At 41.1% G+C, this 13,984-nt stretch overlaps 1 protein-coding gene across 4 annotated transcripts in view; it reads left to right on the top strand.

The window, feature by feature from the left end:
• The window catches only part of SORCS1 (sortilin related VPS10 domain containing receptor 1), a 763,613-nt gene that overhangs the window by 380,924 nt on the left and 368,705 nt on the right, over nt 1-13,984 (top strand). For all 4 annotated transcript variants that reach the window (XR_009555572.1, XM_060241701.1, XM_060241700.1 and 1 more), the window contains exon 3: nt 9,169-9,268. Coding sequence is in view for 3 of the 4 variants with exons in the window: in XM_060241701.1 (XP_060097684.1) it covers nt 9,169-9,268 (100 nt within the window). In the remaining variant the exon portion in view is untranslated. The remainder of the gene's footprint in view (nt 1-9,168; nt 9,269-13,984) is intronic.

Here is a 13,984-nt window from a genome sequence, read left to right on the forward strand (position 1 = left end):
TCTGAAATAGATATTCTTTCATGTTCATCAGTGAACTCTCTGGCAAAACAATAGATGAGTTAACCCTTGGAGCATAAGAAGGGACTCATTTGTTTTTATTATTATTAAACCACTGATATCCTACTTTTGTTCATGGCTTGAGGCAATTTACTGTACAAAATTAAAAATCAAACAATGAAACCTCAAATTCCCCCAAGTAATAAAGCCCAAAAGTTATTTATTAAAACTTGCTTATCATGGAAGACCGGATGGGGAGGGATGGTGGCTCAGTGGTAGAGCATCTGCTTGGTAAGCAGAAGGTCCCAGGTTCAGTCCCTGGCATCTCCAAAAAAGGGTTCAGGCAAATAGGTGTGAAAAACCTCAGCTTGAGACCCTGGAGAGTTGCTGCCAGTCTGAGTAAACAATTCTGACTTTGATGGACCAAGGGTCTGATTCAGTATAAGGCAGCTTCATATGTCCATATGTCCATGTTACAATACTGATCTAGGGTTGCCAAGTCCAACTCAGAAAATACTTGGGGACTTTGGGGCTGGAGCCAGAAGACTTTCCCATTCCCTAGCATCTTGAGTTTTGTATTTCATAAAGGTAGCTTGCCTCTGCATATGCAAATCATCAGGCAAATTTTATTGGGTTGAAAAATCAGCTGAAATCTAGAATTTCCGCCATCCTTTTTACACAGGAGAGGGGAGTCAGCAAATCGATCTTTGTTCCCCGCTATAGTTGGCACATTAGCAAAGTTATATTGGGATTCTCTAAGGCAACAACAAAGCTTAATCTCTTCAGTTGTCCCAGTCATCATCTTCATAAACTTTTCAGACTTCTCATTAGTTTCTTTTAGTTGCCTCAAAATACATTTAACCATCATAGCAATCAAATACATTGTTATCTAACTCCCCTTCATGATCACAACAGCTTCCATTGCTTTTTAAAGGGGCATTGTTTATTTCTGTTGTAGCCTCCATCTCTTCATTTCTTTCTGTCCATTCACTCCTCTTCTTATCTGTTAAAATTGTGTATTTGTTCAAAACAGGAAGGATATAAACAACCCGTAGTAGTCAGTCTATTTAATATGGTCAAAGATCCATTGAGTAGCATAACATTGCATAGGATAACAAAATATGCCGTATGACCAAATTACAAATTATACAATTCAAGGCAGACACAATTTAGAACCTAGACATACAAATTCCAATATTATAAACAAGCCTTTCAGAAAGAAAATAATCTATCTTTGTCTATTTAGACACTGGAGAGGAGGAAATTTCTTCTGCATCTCTTGGGTGTTTTCCAATTCCCATTAAGATTTATTTTTAGCCAGGGCTTTTTTGGTAGCAGGAACTCATTTGCATATTAGGCCACACATCCCTGATTTTTTAATTTAATTTATATCCCGCCCTCCCCACCATAGCAGGCTGATGTAGCCAATCCTCCTGGAGCTTACAATAGATCCTGTACTAAGAGCCCTGTAAGCTCTTGGATGATTGGCTACATCAGGGGTGTGTGGCCTAATATGAAAAGGAGGTCCTGATACAAACCCCCCCCCCCCCTGTTTTCAGCATGCAAAATTAGATACCTTCAACCTACCACAGGAGGCAAGTCCAGCAATTAGAATATCTAATATCCCCAGGAAAATAATATCAAAAGAAGACAATATCTGGAGTATCTGAAGGAGTTGCTGGAAGAGAACTCTCACCAGCCATCCACAACTACCATCTTCCTGCCCTTAATTTAAACCCATTATTGTGAGTCATCTCCTCTACTGCCAACAGGAACAGCTCCCTGCCCTCCTCTAAGTGACAGCCCTTCAAGTACTTAAAGAGAACAGTCATATTTGCCCCCTTCCTCTCCTGTTGTCATGCATAGATCTTTTCACAGTAGGTCTGCTACTGATACTTAGTAGCAGCAATTGAGGCAATGAGTCTGTCCCCCTTTTCAGTCCTTCTTGCTGTGGGTATTACATGAACATTGAGAAAATATTAAAAATAAAACACCTTACATTAAAGCTAAAGACTAGACATTTTAGATATATGTTCATTATAAGAATCTGCTATTAGCTATCATTTGCAAAGTGCTTGTGCTTTTACTCTGAGTGGCTTCCCCCCACCCCCTTAGCGAAGTGGGTGAGAAGTCCTTTACTCTGTAGAGAGAGAAGAATACATAATATAGTAGCCAGAAAATGCATGCTGCTAATCACATCAATTTGGATATGCTACAGCTTTATGAATAATAAAGATGCGAAGAAGCTTTGTATAATGACTAGCAAAAATGTTAGTAAAAGTGAGCTGATCTTGATGATGTATGCTCATGAAGCAAATTCTATGCTGGTTTGAGTTTATGCATGCCATTCCACCCTGCACATCACCGAGAGATGCCAGGGGCACTCTGGCATTTCAACAAAACTCTGTGGTTAATCCACATAGTTTTACTCAGATGCCAAGGCATCCTCAACATTCCTTGAAATGCACTGATGTCACTTCTGCGCACATTTGGAATGATGTCAGCATGTCACCAGCAATGTCATTATGTCACCAGTGAGGGCCTCTTCCACCACTTTGTCTCATCACCAGTTGCCAGGCCCTGTCTGGCAACTCCATTTGAGTTCTTTAACCAAGTGTGTAGAGAAAGCAGGAGAACTGAGGCCTGAGTGGTGGGCAATTGATGGATTTAGTTTCTGTCCTCTGCCTCTTGTTCTTGTCTTATCAGCTGTCACCGAGCCATCTTGTGAAGGACAATGCTTGCAGACTTAGGAAAACAAAGAGAATCAGCCACTGTTGCCATTAAACTTTATAGATATTTGTAGATGTTGGTGTCATTGCATTTCACACCAGTGCCTTGGGACTTTAGAAGATGGTCAAAACCAGAATAATTTAGTATGACAATATAGCCAAAAGTAGCTGTGTCAAATTCTGGTGCACAAACTGGAGGCCTAGATCAGGCAATGGTTCCACTGTTCATAGATAGCTCCAGCTGCAATATTGCCACAGCAGCTGATAATCCTCCTGGCCTGGAAAACTGGTGGGCATCAAAGGCCCAAAGTGGTATCACTGCCTGATATAAAGATTTTAGAATGTCTCTTACCACCATACAGGCAATCTCTCCACGTACTCTCTCGGTGCTACTGGATTGCTGCCCTTTAGCCTTGCCTTGATCTTTTTTAACCTATTGACATTTAAAACCCTCTGCTTGTTCATTTATTAAAGTCTTCAGTTATGGATAACTTTCAGCATACCTCTGCTTGAGAGAGTATTGATCATTCTCATCATCTCTTTGAGCCTGAAAGGCTAGGAAAGAAATCTGGACAGCCTGTTCAGTTGCCAGTGAAAGGAATTACAAGAATCTAAACTTTAATATAGATTTTCCAAACATTTTGCAAAGCAACTATTAAACACGGAACTATAAAGTCAAGATTCTAAGAACTGCAAATGTGGAGAGGTTTTTTTGTGTGCTATCAACTCATAGTTGATTTATGGCAACCCTGCTGGGGTTTCATGGCAAGAGACATTCTGAGGTCATTTGCCTACCTCTATGTAGTGACCCTGAACTTTCTTGCAGGTCTCCCATCCAAATACTAACCAGGACCGACCCTGCTTGGCTTCTGAGATCTGATGAGATTTGGCTAGCCTGAATCATTTTTTTTAATTTGAAATAACTTCCAGTTTAGAATTGCCAATGTCCCATGGAGGGGATTTTCCCACCTCATCCCCCCACTGATCAGCTGGCTGCTGGGGCAATTTACCAGGATAAGGAGGGGGGCCCAGGCTACATCACTGGCAATGTGATGATATCACTTCTGGCATATACCAGAAACAATGTCATCATGTCAGCGATGTCTGGGCAACCCCAAAAACTTTATGGTAAAAGCCATTTCTTACCATACAGTTTTTGCTCAAATGCTAGAGCGTCACCAGCATGATGATGTAACTTCCGGTATACTCTGGAAGTGACATTGTTGCATTGCTGGCAACACAGCCTGGGTCTCGCTCCCATTCCTGGTAAGTCTTTCCCATCCCCTGCCACTTGCCAGGAGGGACCTGCTGGGGGGTGGGGCTGGCAACTCTATTCCAGTAGCATTTCCATTACTGAATTCACTGGTAGCAATGAAAACAGATTTTTCAGGCATTTTAACATTCTAATGTAATGTGCCTGGTCAATATTCGGATGGGAAACCATCAAGGGAGTCCAAGGTCACTACACAGAGGTAGGAAAACCAACTCTGAATTTCTCCTGCCTTGAAATCCCTATAGGGTCACCATAAGTTGACTGTGACTTGACAGCATGCTACACCACAAAGGTAAAGTGCAGCTGTGTCATCAAAGCAGTGTCATCTGAGTTAAAAACCTATTGGAAAGGAAAGGTCCCCTGTGCAAGCACCAGTCGTTTCCGACTCTGGGGTGACTTTGCTTTCACAACATTTTCATGGCAGACTTTTTTACGAAGTGGTTTGCCATTGTCTTCCCCAGTCACCTACGCTTTCCCCTCAGCAAGCTGGGTACTCATTTTACCGACCTCGGAAGGATGGAAGGCTGAGTCAACCTTGAGCCGGCTACCTGAAAACCCAGCTTCTGCCAGGGATTGAACTCAGGTCGTGAGCAGAGCTTAGGACTGCAGTACTGCAGCTTTAACACTCTGTGCCACAGGGCTCTGTTGGGGGAGGGGAAAATTCCGGTTTAATAGCTAATTTTTAAAGCAAAGGCCAGGCATTTCAAAGGTTTGAAGAGCCAGCTGCTATAAAAGTTACCTTTGTCTGTTGTGTTGCCCACATGTAAACTGACACACAGGCAAAGAGTTCTTTGCAAATTTATAATAGTGACCCTGGCAGAGCTTTTCTTTTGTGCTGGATCTCAACTGTTCATAGGGTTCTTATAAAGTAAATGTAATGCATGATAAGGAAGGCATTCATGGGATTAGCAATTACTTTGGGACCAATGGGAAGCTCCTGGGAGTCATGCTGAGGCTACTGAAACATAAATACACTTTCAATCACTGCCTTATTACTTCTGGAGTATTGTGATGAATGGTGGCCATTCCCATGATAAGAGGATTTATTTTCGTTTGCTTTCTAAATCATCCCTTCACTGAAACTGCAGGAGAGTCCAAAGTTCATGAGGGCTTCAAAAACATAGAACAAGGAGTCCAAAGGACTGTGGTGTCCTGGGAATTGGAAAATAGTTTATTATTGTCTTTGATTTTGATACATACCTTTTTGTGTACTTTTTTGACAGTGGTTCTCTTTAATAATTAGTTCTAAATGAAAATAGTTTCATATCTTGTGGGATAATCACAAGGAATGGAGGAAATTGCATTACAGGGGGTATGCATGCAGGTGTATACTTATTTATTTTTTTATAAAATTATTAAGAACATAATTAAGTAGTTGATGCTTTGATCATCACTGATATGTTTGTTCATTTTCAAAACACCTAACTTGTAAAACCTTTCTGTGATCTCTGTTAAAGAAACATGCCCTTCTACGGCCAACTGTATCATAATGATATATTTTAAAAGATATGAACAGAATGCAGTTGCCTTAGAGATTTGGGGGGGGGGTGGAGTTCTGGGCAATTTGAATTGTCATCTTGAAACTTAAAAAAGGTGATCAACTGGCACACATACTCAGATTTCATGCACTCACAATCAATGTGTTGACACAAGCTATTACTATTCCTCCCTCCCATAAGTTTTTACTTTATCATCTTCTCTCTTTTGGGGGGGAGGGAGGGTGCTGAGCAGTTCCTTTTTCCTTTTCTTCTGTGTTTTTTTCTGGCTGCCCCACCCAGTCTTTGAATATATATTGGTAAAAGCTGACCAAGCCTAGGGAACTAAGGGGAGAGACTAAAATCCTTCTTATGTCCTGGTTTGATAATGGCACATGAGAGGCTGCTTGCAGTTTAAAAATAAACTATTTTATTTCACTTTGAGGGGAAATGGTCAGGTAGGAATCAGGTATAGAACTTTTGAGGTGAATGGGCAACAGGAATAAGGTAACTTTGCATAAATATAAGTGGCAGATAATTTTGTTGCAGGTCTTTAAAGCTTGAGGAGAGAGGTTTCTTGGCAGACTCTGCTTACATAACAAACATTATCTTCCTGGTATCACAGACACTAAAGCTGGTGAAGGCAGGGACATTTAAACAACTTCCCATTTCCCTTCTTAACCACTTAATAGGGATCACCCCCCTTCTCTAGGGGCTATTTCCCTCAGACTGGATAGGGATCATCCCCCATTTCCCTCAGACTGAATAGGGATCATCCATCTTTTATTTTATTTTATTTTATTTGTTTTATTTTTATTTTAGTATATTTTTAATTCACCCTCCCCACAAGTGGGCTCAGAGTGGATCACAGCAGCAGAAAATACAATACAATATTAAAAGTCCAATAATTCAGAAATTAAAACAGTTAAAACCATCTAACAGAAAAGCTGGTTACAAAATGTTCTAGATCTTCTAAGAGTTATTTCCCTCAGGTTTGATGGGAGTCCTTCTTGGTCCTCTCACTCCTTTCTAGTTAACTGGCAGTTCTTAACTGCCACCCTTAACTGTCACGTTCAGCTGAAGCATTCAGTTTGAATCCCCTGTCCCTCAAGGTACTCAGACTAAGTTGCAGCACTAACCATTTCCTGTTCATCATACAAGCACAGCCAAAGGGCCAAATCATATGATCACCATGACATACTGCTACTCTGCATAGCCAATGTGTGTGAGTTTTTTTTTTCTTTAGACATGTTGCTCCATGTATATGATAAATTAACTGTCTAATCTGATATATTTTACATTAGGCATGTTTCTGCTGCTTTTTCTGTGTTCATAGTTCACAGCTGCATGCCAGTCATAATTAGTATGTCGAATGAACAGTGCAGATAACTGATTTATTTATTTTAACAATATACTCTGCATTTCTGTTGAAATATACAAAATAACTTAAACATTTAAAGTTTTAAAATAGCATACTATTAATCCAACAATGGTTAACTAGTTAAACCATTATTTAAAATCTACATGGTTGTTCAGTGCTGGAAAGGGCATGAACAATACAGAACACCCACAGGGATTAACCTGTTGACAAATGGAAGCATACTGTGATGTGCTAGCAGTAATATTCTTTGCTACAAAGACTGATGAAGTAAACTTCTGTAATTATACACAAATAATTTGCAAGTTTTTGTCAGTTTTTTGTGTATCATGTGGGCTATAGTGCGGTGTAGTGGTTAGGATGTTAGAGTAGAATCTGGAAGACTCAGATTTTTATCCTTGCTCTGCCATGGAAGCTCAGTGGGTGACCTTGGGCCAATCACACATTCTAAGCCTAACCTACCTCACAGGGTTGTTGTGAGAATAAAATGGAGGAGAGGAGAACAATGTAAACTGATTTGCTCCCCACTGGGGAGAAAGGTGGGATATAAATGAAATGAAATGAATGAATTGTCTTGCTATATACCAAATGTCCCAAGTGCCTCTGATCACAGTTAATCATAAGAAGAGCCTTGCTGGATCAGACCAAATGATCTATCTAGTCCAGCATCATGTCCCACACAGTTCTTCTGGAGGGCATAGAAGCCAAGGGCAGGGCAAGAAAGCCCTCATGTTACCTCCTAGCTCTGGGATGCAGAACTTTAGTGCCTCTGAAAGTGGAGGTTCCCCTCTGTCACCATAGCTAGTAGCCACTGATAGACCAATCCTCCATGAATCTCTCTAATCCCTTTTTAAAAGCTATTTACTCCTGTGACCATCACTACATCCTCTAGCAGCAAATTCTACATTTTAATTACTTTTGTGTAAAGAATCAGATGACATGGTTATTCTTTCCAAGTATCTGATTTTTTGTTAACAAATCACCACCTTTTTAAATATATAGCACTTTGCATTCAGTTTATTTTAGGAAATATCAAACTACTAGACTAGCATTTTTGCAGTCTCCAAGAATGCAAGATATTAAGAAGTATGCATTTCTCCCATGCCTACAACTGGTGGTTAGCACATGGAGCAGGATGAGATGGCATGATAGTGGAATCAGTGGAATCCAATTGGTAATGCTTCCTTTTGTTAAGCCCTTTCAATTATAAAGACAGCATAGCAGGAAAATAACTGGTCTAGAATTTCTCCTTTAATGTGCTTTTTATTTTTAGAAATCTCTGTGCACAAGTATAGAATAAGTGGCACCCCACTTTCAGCCAAAAGTAATAGTCACTTCTGCTTCCTCAGCATTCAGCCACCTCATTCCTACCGTATTCTGCATAGTGAGGTTACTCACTGAATCCTGACACTGGAAACAAATGAAGTGACCAGTCCCTGTAAAGGGAAATCAAAAGGCTATGACATTAGCAGCAAATCCAATGGACAATTATGATGTATATCCCAAATCTAATTTTAGAGATAGTGAAAGGAGAATCCTTTATAATAATTCGAAGATTCCAGTGTATTTTGAGGAGGACCTCTTATCAGTGGCCTACAAGATACAAATCATTAAATGAAACAGATCTCTATTCCATAATCATGTCTTGCTAATTCAAGGGCTTATGCTGCAGTGACGATGAATCAAATCATGTATGCAACTCTTTGGACATTTAGCAAAAAATCAATTGTCCTGAGCAGCCTCTGTAATAACTGCAGTCTTATATGCCATCACTGAATAGAAGGTTAAATGGACTGCAGTAACAGGACAATGTGAGAGGTGCTAAGATGACATCATATCTTAACAGTATTTTCCAGTATGATTTTCCTTTACTGAACAAACATCCTGAATGGGTAGCATTTTTCTTTCCTGGAATTAATCCTATGTCTTATCTCAATGAGATCTTACAGCTGAGTCTTGCATGAAGGGAAGAAATAACTCAGCCTTTGTTGCCTTGACACTTGGCATTTACGACACACATTGCCATCACCTCTTGGAGATAGATTAACTTTCCTATTGTAGGCGTTTACTTCAGAATGGCATCAGGAGGCTGCCGTTTTAATTTTTTCAGATCCAATTTATATGCAAATGTTAACCACTCACATGATGACATGTGTACATAATTAAGCATCATTATGCTACACAAATCATTCAAAAGTTCCAAAGAGCTATTTTACAGCACAAGACATGTCTTAAATTGGAAAGAGACCAAGTTGTTTGCATCTGATTTTTGCTTCAGTGTTTATGCTTACTTACTAAAGCTCTCTAAAATTACAGGTCAACAGATTATGGAACAACGTATGAAAAGCTAAATGACAAAGTGGGCCTGAAGACTATTCTGAGTTACCTTTATGTTTGTCCAACTAATAAGCGCAAGGTAAGCGGGAAAAGTCTGAAAGAAAAATGGTTGCTTTGCAGCATGATATAATGCGTCTCTTTATTGGTTATTATTATTCATATATAATTGTTAACATCCATGATATTGAACAAAATCTCACAAACATAGAGGAGCTTGCCCTTTATCTATCTTGAATTTGCTTGATATTATACTAGTTTATGACGAGTGGTGGTTTTTTTACTTTTAGTTTCATGTGATTTATGCCATATTTCAACAGTCTCTTCTTTAGTAAGATCAAGCACCATTTCTGAGTGTGTCTCAGCAGCAAATACTAAATAGTGGGAAATGACAATAAAAAATATTGTCAATGTTCATGGCAATGATGGTGACAATAAAAAGTATTGCCAAGAGAAACACCAGCTTTTGACCATCTAAGTCTCCCAAGAGTTGCTGGCAGTCCAGGCTTTCTGGGGGCCCCAACCAATCTTTCTACAGACTGGCCAACCAGACCCCACCATGGAAGAATAAAGAAGAGCTCTTCTGCATGATTCCTTAGCCCATCCAGTCCCACCAAGCATTTGGGGAGCCCCGCTCAGAGAATTGAGCAGGTCAGTGCTAACCATGGATGCCAGCCTCCTGGGAGAATGGTACCGGGCCTCTGGTCTCAGAAGGGCCCTCAAAACATCAGCTTTCTGGAACTCAGGACAATCAGGTTCAGTCTTTTAGCTGACCAAATCAGATTGCCCTGATTTCAAGAAAGTTGATACTTTGAGATCAGAGGCCCTGTACCATTCACTTTCAGGATCTCCTAGTAGGGAATGATGTTTGTGTAAACACAAGTCCTATATCAATTGCCAGGGCAGCATGAAATTCAGGCCTCTTCATGCAAAGGCAACACAGATATTGCCAGGGCCAGTTCACCCACTAGGCAAATTAGGCATTTGCCTAGGGCACCAGGAGGGGGGCACCAAATTGGGCTCTCCCTCCCTCCCGGTACCAAAGACAAATGCCTAATTTCCCCTCTCCCAACAGTCACCATTTGTCCACTGGCTGGCGGCGGGCCACCTTCCGCACACACAACCCAGCCCAAGGGCGTGCTCAGAGGAGTGCCGCTAGCCTTGGCCCTACCCGCTTTGATGTGGGTATTTCAGCGTTCTCTCTTAAAAGAGCGTTGGACGAGGCTTTGCTCCCCTTCACTTTTGGTTCCAGCTCTGTGGAATGCTCTCCCTGGAAACATCAGGGCTCTGTGGGACCTGCCACAATTCCGCAGGGCCTGTGAGACCGAACTGTTCAAACTTGCTTTTAACAGTTACGGGGAGGTGGCTATTATCCCACAGCACTGACAATCTCACTGAACAAATATAACTGAAACAAGAAATATCAAAATAACTAGAACATCAACGTGCCTTTTGGACTTTTAATGATATAATGGAAAATATTTTATTGTATATTTGTTTTTAATATTTGATGCTGTTTTTATTTGTTGTTAGCCACCCTGAGCTAACAGGGGAGGACGAGATATAAATTTGATTAAATAAAAATAAAATAAAATCCAGAGCTCTCTTAAGAGAGAATGCTGAGATGCCTGCACTGAAGTGGGTAGGGCTGAGGATAGTGGCACTCCTCTGAGCATGGTGTGTGTGTGTGGGGGGGAAACAGAGCACAGTGCCATTTTGCAGTGCTGAAGAAGGGAAGCAAAGGGAAGAGAGGGGGAGGAGGTGGGCAGCAGCCTGGCCTGGGGTGTGTGCGTGCGAGCATGCTTAGGGCCCCCAGGGGCTCAGGGCAGTGGGCAGTGAGTCTGCCTGGGGCACCACATGCCCTAGGGCCAGCCCTGGATATTGCAATGGGTGGAAACCTGTTTCAGGTAACTCAAAACTGTCCATGTGACTGGGAAGTCCAATGCTGTGGTGGACGGATTCAGCCAGAAATGTTTGAATCAGGCAGAGTAGATGCTGAAAAAAGAAATCTTCCACCAGATTTGTCATAAATTCAGCATGATAAACATGGACCTCTTCACCTCAGAGCTCAATCATTAGGTGCCCAGGTCTGTAACAAGAGAAAGATGCCTTCAGGCAATAGGTATAGATACTCTAAGCTGTGATTGGCTGAATCAGCTACTGTATGACTTCCCTCCCATTCAGTAATTGAAAGAGTGATTCGGAGGATCATAGATATAAGAGCAGAAGTTGTGCTGATAGCTCCATTTTGGCCATGCCAACCCTCGTTCCAGGATCTAGTGATGTTTTCATTAGAGGAACCATGACACCATCCGGTCAGCAAGGACCTTTTTCTCCAAGGGTCCCTCCTTCATCCTCAACCAAGATGTTAAGCCTCATAGCTTGAAGGTTGAGCAGTCACAATTTAGGGAGATAGGTTATTCAGATAAAGTCACAGACACCTTAGTGGTTTCTAGAAAAAGCACCACCAATAGGATCTACAACAATACTTGGCAGGTTTTCCAATCTTGGTGTCTGGAAAAAGGTTTAGATCCACATAAAGCTAAAATGGTAACCTATTCTCTTTCCTTCAAGTGGGTAGTAATTTCAAAAAGCAGACGGCTGCTATTTTTGCTATTAGGGTTGTAAAAAAAGATGAGGTTTCTCTCACCACCCTCATATATGGACATTTCTTAGAGGTATGTCACTCCTGAATCTTCTGTGTTCTCATCAGTTTCTTTCCTGGAACCTAAACATAATGCTGAAAGCTCTCTTCTAGCCCTGTCTTTGAGGCTTTTGAGGCTTTTTCCACCTCACCTTTAAGACTATTTTTCTGGAGGAAATCACCTCAGCTAGGAGTGCCTCTGAGCCTAGGACCCTCACTGTGGACAAGGAACTTTGCATTTCCATAATGATGATGAAGTAGTGCTGCATACTGACCCAGCTTTTATATTTTAAACTAGAACCACTCTTAGAGCAGTGCTTCCCAGCCTGATCAGTATGGTGACCCACAAGTCCAAATTTACCTTGTATAGTTACCTATCCAAAGTTGGCCTGAGATTTTTTTTTGGTGGGGGGAGGGGGTTCTAGGGAAACCATGACTTTGGCATCCATCTAATTCAGCATTCCATTTTCTACAATGGCTAACCAAATGTTTTGAGAAACCAGCATATATCACACAAAGGTTACATCAGTCCCTATTAAGAATCCTAAGCAAGTGGCATTCCAACATGCATACCCTTTGCATATAAAATTACATTCCAGCCTTTGACCACCCTCTCTTTCTCTATTATCCCCTTTAACCCTCCCCCCACCCCCACACTCACTCTGGTAATCATCAGGATGCGTTTTTACCAGAGGTCGTTTTGTAGAAAAATAGGTGGTGTAGCTCCGCCAGTGATTGTTATGCAGCTGCACCTACTATTCAATGGACAAGCTGGCGAAGAGGAGGGGGAATCCTCAGAAAGGTTCAGGAGCTGTGCTCCTGTGAGCTCCTGCTGAATCCAAGGCCGATGTTTTACTTCAGGTGTGGCCAACGGTAGCTCTCCAGATGTTTTTGCCTACAACTCCCATCAGCCCCAGCCAGCATGACCAATGGCTGGAGCTGATGGGATTTATAGGCAAAAAAATCTGGAGAGCTACCGTTGGCCATCCCTGTTTTAATTGATCAAAATACATATGCAGTAATAGGGTTTTTTTGAGCTGGAACACAGTTCCAGCTGCCTTGGCATCGGGGGGGGGGGGCAGCCTAATATGCAAAGAGTCCCTGCTGGGCTTTTTCTACAAAAAAACCCTATGTGAAACAATGGTGATGTCAGGGGGTGTAGTCTAATATGCAAATGAGTTCCTGTGCAGTAAAGAAAAAAATACCAACTAGTGTATTCATGGAAGATACTGTATCCAAGGTTAGATCTTTGATTCCAAAATACAAAAGAGATCAATGGAAAAGATAAGGACAACTATTAGGGAGGGCTGGCCTGCAACCGGTTTATAGAGGCTACAAAACCAACTGTTGGGTTCCGATCCACAGGTTGGGAAACAGTTTCTTAGAGGAACATTCAGATCCTACCACTTCACACCAATGATTTAATATGCAGCTTATACATTGGGCTATGTTTTGCCTTCTTCAGAGTAGCATGCATATGCTGGATGTTTAATTAAAGGTATCCTGTGGGGAGAACACAATAATTTACTAAAAATAATCTACTACTGTGCCATGTGGAATATCACTAATCATGTAGAGAATCTTTGCCTCAGAATTATTCTACCAGAACTGCAATGTTTATTTCATATTTTGCATAGAGCTTGAATTCAGAACCATGCCGCATATTCTTTAAATGTGTTGAACACAAAGTTTAATAAGTTTGATTCAAACTTAGAGTAAAAAATGCACAAGATGTGGATGATGATAAATGCTACAAAGATTTCAGTCATTTTTATTCTTTCTGAATGAGGATGAATTCATTGTTTGGGAAGAAAAAGGCTAATTAAGATGTTAGAAACACATCTACAGAGGCCAGATTGTATTTAAAGTTGTTTGCCTTTTAAGCTCTCTCAATAGCAAACTGAGAAGGATTTGACAAAATCCTGCAGAGAAAATACATCCCAAAGCCTGGAAGGTTTTAATCATATGAGCACCCTAGTGAGCAACAATTTACCAAGGATTTGTAATGAGGAAATTCTTTAAAAAGGTGGGTTACTATGTCAACCCCACATACATGTGACAGGGTTGCCAGTCTCCAGGTGGTGGCTGGAGACCTCTTGGAATTACAACTGGTTTCCAGGAGACAGAGATCAGTTCCTCTGGAGAAAATAGCTG

This window comes from Heteronotia binoei, chromosome 6 (genome assembly GCF_032191835.1).
Source record: "Heteronotia binoei isolate CCM8104 ecotype False Entrance Well chromosome 6, APGP_CSIRO_Hbin_v1, whole genome shotgun sequence".
Lineage (NCBI taxonomy): Eukaryota > Metazoa > Chordata > Lepidosauria > Squamata > Gekkonidae > Heteronotia > Heteronotia binoei.